We start from the raw sequence: 17,934 nt of genomic DNA, 5'->3' as shown, positions 1-17,934 counted from the left end.
GTGTGCTAGCACTATAAAACCAGCTTCAGTCAGGGCTAGTACAAGCAGCCACACATACACATACACACGCATGCACGTCGTCATATGAGCGAAATATTCTCAAGCACAACGTTAAACCCAATTTCACCTCACCTCACCACTCACTCACTCACTCTCATGGCCTTCCATTTCATTAATTGAAATACTGGTATTGAAAATGACGTATATTGCATTACACAGTAACAACAATGGTACAGGTGTGTTCAGTGTTGTATAACAGCCGTGCTGTATTGTCCTGGCTGGTGGTTATAGCGTTGTGTGTACAGTAACTAATACACTGATGACCGTACAGTATTGTCCAGTCTTCGTGATGGCTACACTGCAGTCAGTGATGATGCAGTGTCACTGTGTACAGAGGACTAACTTCATTCAGTTGTCAATTCCGCGCCTTTGATGCACACATGATATAAATACATCCCATTTGGCTATGGCGTGCAATGAAATGTACATGAAAATGGTATTACTTCTTCCATAAAATGCATTAGGGTCGAGTGGACTGGGGAACAATTAGTCTCATGTTGGTGCAGTGATAGACTAGGGGTATTAGTACACTGGAACAGCCTTGTGTAAGTGCAGTGAGAGACTGGGAGAAATAGTTTTGTTCAAATGTGGAGGAAAAGTATGTATTTTTGACACTGTCCCTTGTATTGTGCATTACAGTTATATATTTTTTCATGTATATCTGTAGGTTTTCAAAGAATACACTGAACACTCAATCTGTCATATGTACCTGTCCTTATTTATGTTACTTTCTTGTGTATTTTTAATCCTATTTAGAATTATTTGTATCTATTACTAAAATTCAACCAGTTAAGTCAAATTCACTTTAGAAACGGGTACATTCACTTTTTACTTTTATTAGGGGTAGCCTAATGGTTAAAGCGTTGGCTCGTCACGCCGAAGACCCGGGTTCGAATCATCACATGGGTACAATGTGTGAAGACCATTTCTGGTGTCCCCCGCCGTGATGTTGCTGGAATATTGCTAAAAGCGGCGTAAAATCAAACTCAGTCAGTCAGTCAGTCCTTCCATGAAACAAACCTTTATGATATATGCCTCCCCCCCCACAGCTCACCCCACCCTCACCCATTAATTTTCATATTTACGAAATGTATGTTAATATTTATGTCAGCAAGCACAGTCCCAAGTCATAGTTGTTATATTCTAGACATGTACGTTGCTGCCGTCCCAGTTAAGTCTGAATACGTGACACGGTTTTGATATATATTTTCCGATAGTCATTGTGATATATGTTATTGTTTGTGATGAAATGTGAACCATTAATGATCACTGAACAACAGCTGTGAGGTGTTGCACTGTAGTCAGATGTCATTCACTGCTGCCTTGGTTCGGTGAAGCAGCATCCGGGTTTATGATGTTCATGACACAGACTTGATTCACAAGACAAAGAAACATTGGTGCCATGTTTTGTCATGTGACTGGAAACGGTTTGCAGTCTGAAGAATTCCAACTAAAAACTGTCTCTGTGAAAAGTGACCTACTGAAGAGTCAAAATCCTGTTGCAAACATCATTCACATGCAAGCTGTTGCAGCAGTGTATGCTGTATGTATGTGTCATGGATTCTTTATAAGTGACCTGTTGCAAAGATCATTCACATGAGAAGTTGTGTGAATTCTAAAGGTGTTCCCTGAATTCTAAAGGTGTTCCTTGATTGTCGCAAGCTAGATTGATTCTTTAAAAAAACTTGTTTGCTTGTTTGTGACGTCCTCATCAGAAGTTGTGGCAGTGAGACCTGACATTGTCACCTCTATTGCTGTGAGCATATTCTTGTTAATACTTTAATGCTTATTTTACACATGTTTCTGAGATTGTCGACACAGAAGGTTGCACAGGATTATAAACAGGTTTGTTTTAGAGCCTACTTTATGGATGATTCTGTTACAAATACTTGTTCATAGTGTATCCTTAAGACTTCACTGTAGGCTGTACTGTAAGATTGGACTGTACTGTCTGGATTAATGGGGGTTTGCTGTAGTGCTACTCAATGTAACATGGACTGTACTGTCTGGATTAATGGGGGTTTGCTGTAATGCTACTCAATGTAACATGGACTGTTCTGTCTGGATTAATGGGGGTTTGCTGTAGTGCTACTCAATGTAACATGGACTGTACTGTCTGGATTAATGGGGTTTGCTTTGCTGTGTAGTTAATGCTACTCAATGTAACATGGACTGTACTGTCTGGATTAATGGAGGTTTGCTGTAGTGCTACTGGACTGTACTGTCTGGATTAATGGAGGTTTGCTGTAGTGCTACTCAATGTAACATGGACTGTACTGTCTGGATTAATGGAGGTTTGCTGTAGTGCTACTCAATGTAACATGGACTGTACTGTCTGGATTAATGGGGGTTTGCTGTAGTGCTACTCAATGTAACATGGACTGTACTGTCTGGATTAATGGGGGTTTGCTGTAGTGCTACTCAATTTAACATGGACTGTACTGTCTGGATTAATGGAGGTTTGCTGTAGTGCTACTCAATGTAACATGGACTGTACTGTCTGGATTAATGGGGGTTTGCTGTAGTGCTACTCAATGTAACATGGACTGTACTGTCTGGATTAATGGAGGTTTGCTGTAGTGCTACTCAATGTAGCATGGACTGTACTGTCTGGATTAATGGAGGTTTGCTGTAGTGCTACTCAATGTAACATGGACTGTACTGTCTGGATTAATGGAGGTTTGCTGTAGTGCTACTCAATGTAACATGGACTGTACTGTCTGGATTAATGGGGGTTTGCTGTAGTGCTACTCAAAGTAACATGGACTGTACTGTCTGGATTAATGGGATTTTGCTGTAGTAATATTTTTTGTAGCATATACTGTCTGGATTAATGGGGGTTCACTGTTGTAATATCTTTTTAAGCATATACTGTACTGTTTGGATTAATGGGGGTTCGCTGTATTAATGCTTTCTGTAGAATAGACTGTACTGTCAGGATTAATGGGGGTTCACTGTCTGGATTAATGGGGTTTACTGTCTTGATTAATGGGAGGTTCACTGTAGTAATGTTTTTTTAAAATATATAGTACTGTCTGGATTAATGGGGGTTTACTGTCTGGATTAATTGGGGTTCGCTGTATTAATGATTTCTGTAGAATAGACTGTACTGTCTGTATTAATGGGGGTTTACAGTAGTAAATTGTTTATAGCATATACTGTACTGTCTGGAATAATGGAGGGTTCACAGTGGTAATACTTTCTGCATAATGGGCTCTATTGTCTGGATTGACCCGTGAAGATCCGGGTTAGAATAGGTCTTCAGCAACCCATGCTTGCCACAAAACACGACTATGCTTGTCGTAAGAGGCGACTAACGGGATCAGGTGGTCAGGCTCGCTGACTTTGTTGCCACATGTCATCTGTTCCCAATTGCACAGATCGATGCTCATGCTGTTGATCACTGGATTGTCTGGTCCAGACTCGATTAATTACAGACCACCGCCATATTGCTGGAATATTGTTGAGTGCGGCGTAAAACTAAACTCACTCACTCACTATTGTCTGGATTAAAAGGGGATCACTTCCCCTACCATGGATGGCACTGTTTGGAATAATAATGGTTCACTTTCTGTGGCATTGACTGTACTGTTTGGAGTAATGGGTTTCACTGTAGTATTCCTGTAGTAATCCTGTAGTGACAGTATTGAAAATATTGCAGTTCTTAAACCAACAAACCTATCCAGAATATCTGCAGCGTCATTCCAATGCATAAGTCTGAGTAATAGTCTCATATTTCTCACCATTCTTTCTCTGCTCTGCGACCTTGTATTTGTTTATTGGTAAACATTCTTTGTTTAGAAAACTGGCTTCCACATTGTACAAATCCATAAATATATCTTCAGTACAAAATAAGATGGTAAGAAAAGTGTTTTTTACTCCAAGTGTTCACCACCGAAAGATTGTGCACAAGTTCAAGCTGTGAGAAAATGGATGCACATTTTGACAACTTAATGTTTTGAAATTTGTTCTACTGTTAGCTGTAACTTGTCATGATTGGGATATTTGGTGAGGCAGAAGGAAGATAAACTTATAAGGGGCAAGCATCTGATGTGAGTAAGTCAGTTCCCGAGGTTAGATATAGCCTGGCCTCCTCCTTTTGGCTGTATCTGTGTCTATTTCTGTCTAACTGTGTACAGCCCCTTGTGTTCAGACAGTGTGCCCATCACAATACACTCAGTGGCTCCCTGTGCTTGCAGCAGCATCACGGAAGCATGTGCGATGCACGTGCATCTGGGCAGGTTGTTGCTTGCATATGGTTCAGTATGCATCACAGGTATTGAAATTAGCGCAAGTGGTCAGACCAGGTGAGAACCTTGTTGGGTTGTTCTTATAGCCTTGTGTATTTAGTTTGTGTATGTTCCCACCTGTCCAGGATATTACAAACTAGCCACGTTTTAGAAATTATTTTAAATTTTGATGTAGGGATGTCATGGTAATTTTTCTTTGCCTGTTGTGTATTAATACTGACTTATGCATTTAGATACTAAATGAATCGTTCAGTGCCTCTGAAATGTTAACATGCATCAAGGTTACCTCAGTAAAGATGTGCAAAATTTTGTCTGAAAATTCAGTTTGAAACATCTAGTGGATCTACATAACTGCAGGCATTTGCAAGCATTTACAGGCAAGCATGTAAAATTTGGGCAGAAGATCACAATTGGACATACCAGGACTGGCCTCCAGTTCCTGTCACTTAGATACTAGCCTAATGTTGTTTGGAGAAAGATTTAAGGATTCTGAAATATATACATCAAAAGTACTGCAAACCGAGCTGTTTGTGCTCTGGAACTTTGGAGTTTTTGGAAATCTGCTTTTCTAGTTTTTTTCTGGTGCCAAACTTTTCAATATTTGTCTGTGAAACCAAGAAAATGTTTTAGCTTCTTTGGGACTGCTGCCTATTGTTTTCACAGAAATCAAATAATGTTTATTTGTTTTTTAAATATTAATGCAGTTAGCAGTGGTCACATGACCACATGTCACAAGGTCTCGTGACTCACTGTCACATGGTCACGCTCATCAGAAACAAGATATGTATTTCCACAAGCCAGTTTTATTGATTTACGGGACAAACATAATGAATTGTTTTGGCCTATATATATATCAACATTATGAAAGTGAGAATATCCAGTTTTGCCTAACCCACACACTTGTGGCAAGAGCATGTTAGCTGAAATACAGCCACTGTATTTATCTTCTACTCTCTCCGTCTCTTATTCTCTCTCTTTACAAGACTGAACACAATGCTGTGAAAATGTCAGGGCAATGAATATCAGCTGCACATTAGTTTGTTAAATATAACCGATGTTCCAGGAGACCAGTACTGAAAATAGCTGTTACATGACCAGCATGTGTAGCCCTCAGTCCGTCTCACTGTCCCTGAACCATATTATTTCCCTACAGCCTAGCCCTCCCTGGAATGCTAAAGCCCTAAATGAAGCAAGTCTAGATTTCCTCAGGTCTCACAGTTCCTGAACCATATTATTTCCTACAGCCTAGCCCTCCCTGGAATGCTAAAGCCCTAAATGAAGCAAGTCTAGATTTCCTCAGGTCACACAGTCCCTGAACCATATTATTTTCCCTACAGCCTAGCCCACTCTGCAATGCTAAAGCCCTAAATGAAGCAAGTCTAGATTTCCTCAGGTCTCACAGTTCCTGAACCATATTATTTTCCCTACAGCCTAGCCCACCCTGCAATGCTAAAGCCCTAAATGAAGCAAGTCTAGATTTCCTCAGGTCTCACAGTTCCTGAACCATATTATTTTCCCTACAGCCTAGCCCACCCTGGAATGCTAAAGCCCTGGAATGCTAAATTTTCCCTAAATGAAGCAAGTCTAGATTTCCAGGTCAGATCTCACAGCCTTCCTGAACCATACAGTTATTTTCCCTACAGGCTAGCCCACCCTGGAATGCTAAAGCCCTAAATGAAGCAAGTCTAGATTTCCTCAGGTCTCACAGTTCCTGAACCATATTATTTTCCCTACAGCCTAGCCCACCCTGGAATGCTAAAGCCCTAAATGAAGCAAGTCTAGATTTCCTCAGGTCTCACAGTTCCTGAACCATATTATTTTCCCTACAGCCTAGCCCACCCTGCAATGCTAAAGCCCTAAATGAAGCAAGTCTAGATTTCCTCAGGTCTCACAGTTCCTGAACCATATTATTTTCCCTACAGCCTAGCCCACCCTGGAATGCTAAAGCCCTAAATGAAGCAAGTCTAGATTTCCTCAGGTCTCACAGTTCCTGAACCATATTATTTTCCCTACAGCCTAGCCCACCCTGGAATGCTAAAGCCCTAAATGAAGCAAGTCTAGATTTCCTCAGGTTCAGGATCTCTGGTCTCTCTGGCTCCTTTTCAGTTTGAATGGGGTTTATTTGTTACATTCAAGATTATGTATATTCAGAGACTAAGCGTTAGTCTAGTGTAGCCCTCAGCCCTCACTAGGTTGATCACTTGATCACGAGGGGCGAGGGCTTGTTCGTCATGCCGAGAACCCGGGTTCGATTCCCCACATGGGTACAATGTGTGAAGCCCATTTCTGGTGTCCCCTGCCGTGATATTGCTGGAATATTGCTAAAAGCGGCGTAAGGATAAACTCACTCACTCACTTGATCATGATGTTCATAGATTCCCTCAGGTTTAGGGTCCCATTCCACAAAGTGATCGTAGCGCTAAGATGATCGTAACTCCCATACTTTAACATAGACTTACAACTGTCGTAGCGCTATGATCGCTTTGTGAATCTCAGGTTCTGAACCTCTCATCTCACTGGGGCTCCTTTTCTATTAAAAAAAACATATTTTCAGAAACTAAGTGTAGTCTAGGATGGATGCGGGATTTTAAACCATTGGTCACTTGGTGCCAAGTGGGGAAATGGGGAAAAGACTGATGTGTTCTTTTTCGAAATTGAAATTTTTTAAGGTCGTTACTTTTAGTGAGAGTTTTAATATTCCATTCACTGCATTAATGTAGAGATAATCATCGAAGGCTCTTCCACTTTATTGTTCCTGTTGGAACTAATACAAGTCGACTTGGCTCTGTAATTACATGTATTTGGGAATTTTTAATTCAATTCGGGAATTTCCTGTGACATTTGCTGTAGATTTGGTGTTAAATGTCAGCCTCTGTGGAGGTGTAGATAAATCTCACATTCGCTACTTTCAGTTTCTTTCTCCCATGTTGTTTCGTTGTTCTTACATGTATATGCAACAGCGGGTCTATTTCCGACTTGGCTCAATCTGTGTTATTTCAGAGTTAGATGTAAATAGATACAGTAGATGTGTTATTGTCACACGTTAGTCTTTTGTCCTCTCGGGGGAAGAGGGAGGGAGGGGGGATATACTGGGTATTGATTATTTGTGAAGGTTACTGATATTTTCTACTTCAACTTTGAAGTTTCTGGTTTCGGTGTAGTCTGAAGTATCTGGACAGTTCAGTGGTGTCTTGTGTAATTATGTGTCATGAAGAAGCTATGCTACTAGTGATGTCATTTCAAAATCAGCAAACTTTGCACGATACAATATGCGATTATTTTGTTTTAGTATCGATTCATATTTTGACATATATTGATATATTTTATGTCTCGCTGATATTTCATATAAAAAATATTTTGTTAAATTCAAGCAGGATATTATCCAAAGTGAAGTTAACACATTTTTCTCTTGTAATTTTGTTATCCCCCGCTGCACGTTTTTCGCGAAGCGGGGGATATAGTATTAGGCTCCGTCCGTACGTCCGTACGTACGTACGTATGAATTGGAATATCTTAAGAACCGTTCACTAGATTCTTTTCATATTTGGTACCTAGTTTCATCACAGCATGACACCAAGCTTCATCTAGGGAAGGCCCAGGGCCCAGTCAATTTTGGTGACCTTCACATAATTTTTAGGGTCACGACGACACTTTGAAGATTTCAGCATGTTAACCTGAATTGTCAACAAGATATTTAATGGTTCACTGGATTTTCTTCATAGACTTTTAAGACTTCTCTTGAATGTTTTTCAATAAGCAATTTGTTAAGTACTAGTTTTGCATATTTCATACACTATGACATTCATGTCTAGGTCAAAGTCAGGCTTGAAAATATGTGTGTGTTTGAACAACTAAAGAGCAAGATATCAAGAGAGGTTGACTGGTCATGTTTTTGTTGACATTTAACTTCATCTTAAACTTTCATTACTTTATAAGTTTGATTTGATAATTTGCGGTGGGGGATTATGTCACCTTAGTGACAATACTTGTTATAATAAACATCAGATATGACGAGACTTGGTGAGTGTGGTTGATGGATACTTGGCTGATATTCAGTCTTCCCATGTCTAGTATGAGCTTGCCATTACGGTAATGGCTGCTTGTTAAGTGCAAAATGTTCGATACATAGGAACGCGATATATATCACATATATCGAGATACGTGTTGTATCATGAGGCACTTGTATCATGACATCAGTGTATGTGACATAATTTCAATGCCAGAAATGTACAACTTATTCTGTGCAATGTTACTTTCCTGTATAATGCCAATCCACTCTGTATAATGCCAATCCACCCTGTATAATGTCAACCCACCCTGTATAATGGCAGCTCACCCTGTATAATGTCAACCCACCCTGTATAATGGCAGCTCCGCCTGTATAATGGCAGCTCACCCTGTATAATGTCAACCCACCCTGTATAATGTCAACCCACCCTGTATAATGGCAATCCACTCTGTATAATGCCAATCCTCCCTGTATAATGTTAACTCACCCTGTATAATGTCAACCCACCCTGTATAATGTTAACCCACCCTGTATAATGGCAGCTCACCCTGTATAATGTTAACCCACCCTGTATAATGTTAACCCACCCTGTATAATGTAAACCCACCCTGTATAATGTTAACCCACCCTGTATAATGTTAACCCACCCTGTATAATGGCAGCTCACCCTGTATAATGTTAACCCACCCTGTATAATGTTAACCCACCCTGTATAATGTTAACCACCCTGTATAATGTTAACCCACCCTGTATAATGTCAACCCACCCTGTATCGTGGCACCTCACCTTGTATAGTGAAAGATGTATGTGACTGATGTATCCCTGTGTTAAATGACAGAGTTCTATACAACTCCATACTTTGGCTTTAGGCTAGAACATTTAGCTAGAATGTTAGGCTAGAACATTAGGCTAGAACAATGCTGCTGAATTATATTTATATTTTAACCTTGATAACATTTAAAACCTAATGCAGTGTTTTTGTTTCAATATCATATTGGAAAATCTACAGGTAACCCAGTACATTGAACACACAGTGTGTTTTATCACCTAATTATCATAGTGTCTCCAGAAGAAAGAAATGAATGAGCTCATATATTTAGAAATGCCAGTTCCACATATCTCAACTAGCAAGTGCAGAGAGTGATGGATGGTACACTGGCTGTCACTCGGCTGTTGTGATCAGTCATGTTATGCAAGGCCAAACCAGTACAACAATACTTTTTGTAATATTTATGCAACAATTATGGATTGATGGGTATTAGTTTTTAATGTTATTTTTATTATCTATAAAATATTTGTTTTTTTTAAATGATTTTTTTATGTGCATGATGTGTGGCTTGTTAGTTGCAGTGTCTTTGATTTATAGGTCAAAGTAGTAGTCTGTCTCACAGTCCCCGAACCGCATTATTTTCCATTCCGCCTAGCCCATTCTGCAATGATAAAGCCCTGATTGAAGCAAGTCTAGATTTTCCCAGTTCTGAATCTTCTATTTCACTGGGGCTCTTTTTCAGTTTAAAAGGAATTATACTGGACCAAATAAGTTAGGGATAATGGTATTTTTATGATTGATATTTTATCAGTGTGTCAGTTAATAAATAGATTGTTATTCATAATTTCAAAATTTACATATATCCCTAACTATTTTTGTCCAGTATATTTGTTTCTATCAAAATGATACGTATTCAGACACTCAGTGTTAGTCCAAGCAGTTACAGCATTGGCGATACATGCTAATGTGCGGAAGCATCATCGCTGGGTCACTGGTTTGAAATGTGGGTTTCCTGACAACTGTTTCCAGTTGAGATAAATCATGGATGCAGGTGAAACTGTTGATGGGTTGGTTTATCTGACTCAAAAACATTGTTTACTTCCTGATCTGATGCTCTCTGAGTGATGAGTCAGACATTGAATAAAGGTGGAATCATCTAGTAATTCTTTGTTCATCTGTGTGTTGCTCAGTGAGAGTTATTCATGTATTATGTTCACTGTCTACCTGTGACAGATGGCAGGTGATGAGTGCCTTATTTATTATCCACAATGGGATAGAGCAGCTTATGACAGTATTATCAGTTACATCACATGGCATGTCTATCATGTGTTTGGAAACTCTGAAGTAATGTGTGTCTTAGATGCTTACAGCTTTGGACCTACTTTACCAATTTATTTCTGAATTCATGTTGTAAGGATGTAGTTTTGGCTGTTAACAATGGGTAACGTTTCTGTAGTGTTTTTCAAATTTAAAGACCTTGGTGTTCTTTGAATGATCCTTTATTTTGATGCTATTTTCACTGTGTTGGACAATTGTTATCATATCAATAACCTTTTTGCCTGATCCAGACTGGATACATACGTCATTCCAATGTCACTCACTGTATAGTGCCAATCCATCCTTTATAGTGCCAACTCACTCTGTATGATGCCAACGGGCGTTGGGGTAGCCTAGTGGTTAAAGCGTTCGCTCGTCATGCCGAAGGCACGGGTTCGATTCCCCAAATGGGTACAATTAGTAAGGCCCATTTCTGGTGTCCCATACCGTGATATTGCTGGAATATTGCTAAAAACAGCGTAAAACCATACTCAGTCAGTGTATGATGCCAACTTACTCTGTATGATGTCAACTTACTCTGTGCAATGTTAACTTTCCTGTATGATGCCAATGCATCCGGTATAATGTCAACTCACCCTGTTCAATGGCAGCTCACTCTGTATAATGCCAACCTACCCTGTATAATGCCTACCTGCCCTGCATTATGCCAACCTACGCTGTATAATAACGACTCACCCTGTATGATGCCAAACCACGTTGTATGATGTCAACTTACTGTGTATAATGTTAAACCACCCTGTATTAGTGCCATCCTACCCTGTGCAATGTCAGTCCAGTGTATAATGCCAAGCCATCCTGTATAATGCCTACCTGCCCTGCATAATGCCAACTCACCCTGTACGTTGTCAGCCCACCCTGTATGAAGCCTACCCACCCTGTATAATGCCAAGGTATAGTGTCAACCCACCATCAATGATGCCAAACCACCCCTGTATAATGCCCACCCAGTTGTGACACCTACACCTAGCATACAGTCAACAACCATTAGGAAGGGATTATGGCGTACTTTCAAGGTGTGATCTAAGAGAAATTACTGTCTGTGACCAAGACTTGTATATCGACCCTGTGAACAAGCAACTTAAGTTGTGAGACAGAATACTGAAAAGGGAGAACCGATTGGTGGTTTCACTGTAATGATTCTACAGACAAATGTGAAATTAACACAAGCATCGTGAGAACATTTGAAATTGGACAGATTCAAAATTAAAGCCAACATGCAGGATGTTACCAATTGTCTATACATCAGGATTAACTGCTCCTGGAAACGTAGTCAGCATAATTCTTCTGTTAGTCCATGCCCTTCAGTGTTGCTAGAAATATCAACAAACATTCCTGTACAGTTACTCAGGACTTTGTGGCTCAAGTCACAGAGAGCATTCACTGAGCTTTTTAAACAGAAGTTGTTTGAAAAGGTACAGAGCGACATGCTTGTTATTATTGTCAAAAGGGGCGGTGGGGTAGCCAAGTGGTTAAAGTGTCTGCTTGTCATGCTGAAGACCTGAGTTCGATTCCCCATATGGGTACAATGTGTGAAGCCCATTTCTGGTTTCCCCTGCTGTGATGTTGCTGGAATATTGCTAAAAGCAGCGTAATGCCATACTCACTCACTATTATTGTCAAAACATCTGCTGAGTAAGATGTTTAGTCTCAGTTGATGGAAGTATATCTGAATATGAACTAGTAGTGTGTTGACAAGCAACAGATCATTTTCATGTCTTTCTGGAGTTTTTAATACCCTGGTTTGATACTGTATCACCTTGAGGGAGCAGATGGCACCGCCATCAATTGAATTATTGTAACATTAACTTGATGGTTTCATATTTCTGTAGATGCCTTAACCTGAAGGACATTTCATTGGTATGTCTTTGTTAAACTTATTGAAAAGTATTGAACTGAACAAGTCTCGACTAGTATTGCAGACAACTATTGGCAAAAATAAATTCGAAATCAACTTCCTGTTTGGAGATGCATGAAGACACTTACCTAACAGAAGAACTTGCTTCACTCACTGGAGCATGATAAAGTATCTAACTGAAGTGAAACCGAACTATTTTCAGAAGGATCCTGTATATTCTTTGTTAGGGTAAGTGTCTTCAGTCCGTTCTGCCTGAATGGTTTGTGATGTAATGTTTTGGTTTGTAAAGAAGAATGTTTTTGTTGCAGCAGTCGCAGGAGCGACTAAGTTGTCTATGAGTGCTTGCTGTGGCCACAGTGATTCCCCCGAGAGGTAACCAAGGCTTGAGTCGTGAGGTGGCCAAGATGGCGTCTGCTCGGCAGGATAGGGAGCAGCTGAAGATACACAATATGACAGCTCACGACTGGGAGGAGGAGAAACGCAAACACAAAAACTCCCAAATCTACGATGATGGAACCATGTCTTTCTTCTGGTGAGTAGCACAACTCCCTTGTGTCTGGAAGACATAATAGGTCCCAACTCGACCAATTCTGGTGAATAACACATTTCTTGCCTGTATTGAAGGTGGAGTAGGCCCCCAGTAGAACAGGCTTGTCTTCAGGTGAATATCACATGTCTTGCCTGTATAGAAGGTGGAGTAGGTCCCCAATAGAACAGGCTTGTCTTCAGGTGAATATCACATGTCTTGCCTGTATTGAAGGTGGAGTAGGCCCCCAGTAGAATAGGCTTGTCTTCAGGTGAATATCACGTCTCTTGCCTGTATTGAAGGTGGAGTAGGCCCCCAGTAGAACAGGCTTGTCTTCAGGTGAATATCACATCTCTTGCCTGTATAGAAGGTTGAGTAGGTCCCCAGTAGAACAGGCTTGTCTTCAGGTGAATATCACATGTCTTGCCTGTATTGAAGGTGGAATAGGCCCCCAGTAGAACAGGCTTGTCTTCAGGTGAATATCACGTCTCTTGCCTGTATTGAAGGTGGAGATTAGGCCCCCAGTAGAACAGGCTTGTCTTCAGGTGAATATCACATCTCTTGCCTGTATTGAAGGTGGAGTAGGCCCCCAGTAGAACAGGCTTGTCTTCAGGTGAATATCACATCTGTTGCCTGTATAGAAGGTTGAGTAGGTCCCAAGTAGAACAGGCTTGTCTTCAGGTGAATATCAAGTCTCTTGCCTGTATTGAAGGTGGAATAAGCCCCCAGTAGAACAGGCTTGTCTTCAGGTGAATATCACGTCTCTTGCCTGTATAGAAGGTGGAGTAGGTCCCAAATAGAACAGGCTTGTCTTCAGGTGAATATGACGTGTCTTGCCTGTATTGAAGGTGGAGTAGGCCCCCAGTTGAACAGGCTTGTCTTCAGGTGAATATCGCATCTCTTGTCCGTTTAATAGGTTGAGTAGGTCTCCAGTACCTCAGGCTTGTCTTATGGTGAATATCACACCTCTTGCATGTTTAGAAGGTGTAGTAGGTCCCCAGTACCTCAGGCTTGTCTTAAGGTGAATATCCTCCTGTACCTCAGGCTTGTCTTCTTCAGGTGAATATCACACCTCTTGCCTGTATTGAAGGAGGACTAGGTCCCCAGTACCCCAGGCTTGTCTTCTAGGGAATGGCACCTCCTGCTTTTACAGAAGGCGGCATAGTTGCCGAGTAGCCTGGGGCATGTCTTCTGTGAGGATACAGCCTCTGGGCAGAATACAGTTCTCTGAATCCTTTCTCCTTCTTGGGAAATCAGTCAAAATAGGTCCTAAACTCTTGCATTTGTTCTCCCATCTGTATTTGATGAAGAAGATTTACCTAGTACCTGTGTCCAGATGCTTGTCTATGAGGTGAGTACAGAAGTACAGGGGTGGAAATAACCCATTGCCCGACGTCCGAGTCCAGTGTTTTTTTCTGTCGGGCAAGCAAATTTGTGTATCACACTGTACCGGTGTCCAGTTGACTTTCCAATGTTAATTATGTTGTTTATTTTAAAAAAATCAACAAGAAAACAGCCGGTATAGTGAAAAAATTATCAGGGCAAGTGATTTTACATGTGCCACTGTTCCTGAGTACACTAGCAATTTTAAAGTTATTTCCACCCCTGAAGTACATAAGTACATGAAGCTACCCTACTTTGGTTCTCCAAACAGTTTATGCATGTTTGTGTTTGCAGGCGCGCTCACACCATCACAGTGCTGTTCATCTTCATCATCATTCTGTTTTATGTGGCCCTGTTTGAAGATGTCGTCCCTGACAGAGACTACAATGCCAAACGGTGAGGATGCAAATCATGGTCATCATGTTAATGTGACTGGTAAACTGAGAATTACAATCACCATGGATATATAAACCTGGGCCCCGTTCCTCAAAGCGATCGTAGTGCTACAACAGTCGTAAGTCTATGTTAAAGTATGGGAGTTACGATCATCTTAGTGCTACGACAGTCGTAAGTCTATGTTAAAGTATGGGAGTTACGATCATATTAGCGCTACGACAGTCGTAAGTCTATGTTAAAGTATGGGAGTTACGATCACCTTAGCTCTGGGACGACAGTCACCTTAGCGCCACGTAAGTCTATGTTTAAGTATGGGAGTTACGATCATCTTAGTGCTATGACAGTAGTAAGTCTATTTTAAAGTATGGGAGTTACGATCACCTTAGCGCTACGATCGCTTTGAGGAACGGGGCCCAGATGACAGCATTTAGGTTCTAACATTCAGTATAGCTGGAATATTGCTGAGTGTGGCGTAAAACTAAACTCACTCGCTCTAACATTCAGAGTGGCCTCCCTTACATGTGTCATGATCTTCTAATCAAACCTTTTTCAGCCTTACTTAGGCTTTCCTTGAAACATTAGTTCATTCAGAGATGTCTGTGTTTTCATCCATCATTGGGGCATGGCTGGTTATGTTGTCAAAGACACCACAATTATAGTTGCATCGCTTGGGCACTCCAGGAACCTGGGATTGTTGGTTCGAGTCCCAGTTCACCCTGATATTGTTTCTAGGTTTGTCAATACAATACCCCAGCTCATTGCTTTCACCAAATTGGATATGACAGAGACCTTTGAGTTTTTTCCCCACATGAAGCTGTCACACTGTAATACAACTGGAATACTGTTCAAAGAGGCGTTAAACCCATGTCTCCGGGTTAGAATATTGATCTTCAGTAACCCATGCTTGTCGTAAGAGGCGACTAACGGGATCAGGTGGTCAGGCTCGCTGACTTGGTTGCCACATGTCATCGGTTTCCAATTGCGCAGATCGATGCTCCGCTGTTAATCACTGGATTGTCTGGTCCAGACTCGATTATTTACAGACTGCTGCCAAATAGCTGGAATATTGCTGAGTGCGGCGTAAAACTAAGCTCACTCACTCACTCCTTAATTCACTCACTCACTCTCACTTCTTCACTCACTCACTCCACTCACTCATTCACTTGGTTAAAACGTCCGCTCGTCACGCTGAAGACCCAGGTCTGAACCCCCACATGGAGATACAATGTGTGAAGCTCAGTTTTGGTGTCCCTTCCAGGATGTTAACCCATAACCACTTACTGTGTAAGATCTTCACAGTGTAAATGGATTAGTGTGACTAAGATGTTAGTCTGACTGTTGAATGTATCTGTTCCCAGAGGACTGATGGCAGTGGTGCTAGCCTTTCTACTGTTTGGAGTGACCCAGACTCCTGATGGACCCTTCGTCAGACCACATCCAGGTGAGGAGTTAGAGTTACTTCCCTTTCAGTCATGTTTATATTTCAACTTCAAAACTGAAAAATAAAAGGAATTTTGTGTACTTTCATAAACATTATGAAATGCTGTATTCAGATATTTTTTCCCCATTTTTCAGCATTTTGGAGACTTATCCTGTGCCTGAGCATAACATATGAACTTGCCTTAGTATTTTTGTTATTCCAGGTAAGTTTATAGATTGGATGTGTTTCCCTCTACTTTAGAAATGATTGTGTAAAAAATATATTCTCAAAGTCCTTTTAAAGAGATATACTGAGGGAAAATAATAATTGATCACATGAAAGCACAAGTGTTCCTTTATTTTTTTCCAGGTTTCTTCACAAGCTTCGCGATACATAGGAACACTTGTGCTTTCATGTGATCCCTTATTTTTTTCCCTCAGTATATATTTACTGTGCTAAAGTACAAGTTAGCATAACGGAAACCTGTTTCACTTCACCATCTTAACGGGGCGGTGGGGTAGCTTAATGGTTAAAGCGTTGGCTCGTCATGCCGAAGACCCGGGTTCGAATCCCCACATGGGCACAATGTGTGAAGCCCATTTCTGGTGTCCCCAGCCGTGATGTTGCTGGAATATTACTAAAAGCGGCGTAAAACCCAACAGTCAGTCAGTCACCATCTTAACACTGACTGTTTTGCAAGTCTTGGTTTGAATATTACATCTGTTTTAGCGCTAAGATCGCTTTACGGAAACAGGGAGCAGAATTGTTATCCATATCCAAATTTTGTTGGTTTTTATGACATATAGAGATGTTATACTTACAGCAATACATTAAGACTTGAGGGTAATGATGGCAATTTAAATGAGATGTTTAAGAAATGTTCATTTTGAAATTTTGTTTTCTCACAGAGAGTGGAGGATGCAAGATTGTTGTTGAAACATTTTGATGAAGATTTAGGGAAGGCATTACCAGAGAAGGCGTATGGTGGAAACTGTTTTTTGTATGACGCCAACCACACAGATCCCTTCACAATATATGGGTAAGATGCTTGGGTAATCTCATTCAAGACCACTTGTAATCAACAATGTGAAGAGGGTTTGAATATGGCTTCTCTGGGCATTTTTTGTGCACTTTTGGTACCTTAACTTGAAGCAATTTGAAGCTGAGCAGATATAAGCAAAGTGAGGCTGACGTAGGCTTAGTTGAGCAATGTGTGAAGCCCATTTCTGTTGTCCCCTGCTGTGATGTTGCTAAAGTGGTGTTAAACCATACTCACTCACTCACTTTGTTCAGCAGATTGACACTAAGGTAAGGAGATTGAAGTTGAGTTGAGCAGATATAAGCAAACTTAAGCAGACTTACACTTTGTTGAGCTGATTGATGTGATGTTAAGCAGATTGAAGCTAATCTGAGCATACGTAAGCAAAGTGAAGCAGATTTAGTTAAGGAGATTGAATGTTAAATTATTTCTTTGTACAAGGAACATATTATATTTGTTATAGCAAAGTATATGATCGGTTTGTGTAGTTCCTGAATCTAAAGATTCAGGGATATTCTGTTACTACAAGGATACTACTTACGTGACACTACTTATGTGCCATGTTAACCATTTACATGAGACTTTGTATTTTGCAACATTTCAGGACAAGGTGGATGGCTTTGTTCCCACCCACTTCTTCGGCTGGTGGCTGAAGGTATGTAGATATAAACTGCATCACTTTAACACCTGCATCACTCCAGACCTTCCTCCTATTTGGAGCACACATGATATCATCTAACAGAACAACAGCCGTGCCCCGTTTATCCGGACACTTGTGTTTTTCTTGAAATTCTCCGGATAAGCGAATTTCCGGATATCTGAACCAAGGACCATATTCAAGAATTTCTAGCCATTTTGGTTTGTCTTTTAGAATGTCGCTGATTGTCGA

General features: G+C 40.7%; 1 protein-coding gene across 1 annotated transcript in view; it reads left to right on the top strand.

Moving 5' to 3' along the window:
* The window catches only part of LOC124268674 (phosphatidylserine synthase 2-like), a 58,562-nt gene that overhangs the window by 33,736 nt on the left and 6,892 nt on the right, over positions 1-17,934 (top strand). The window contains 7 exon segments of the mRNA XM_046703645.1: positions 12,590-12,813; positions 14,485-14,586; positions 15,945-16,027; positions 16,162-16,229; positions 16,915-17,029; positions 17,032-17,045; positions 17,650-17,700. Coding sequence (XP_046559601.1) covers positions 12,686-12,813; positions 14,485-14,586; positions 15,945-16,027; positions 16,162-16,229; positions 16,915-17,029; positions 17,032-17,045; positions 17,650-17,700 — 561 coding nt within the window. The 5' untranslated portion in view covers positions 12,590-12,685.

The sequence above is a fragment of the Haliotis rubra genome, unplaced genomic scaffold (genome assembly GCF_003918875.1).
Source record: "Haliotis rubra isolate DU_JTF1 unplaced genomic scaffold, ASM391887v1 Scf14, whole genome shotgun sequence".
Classification (NCBI taxonomy): Eukaryota; Metazoa; Mollusca; class Gastropoda; order Lepetellida; family Haliotidae; genus Haliotis; species Haliotis rubra.
Note: the sequence above shows the minus strand (reverse complement) of the source record. Positions and strands in the feature narration are given on the sequence as shown.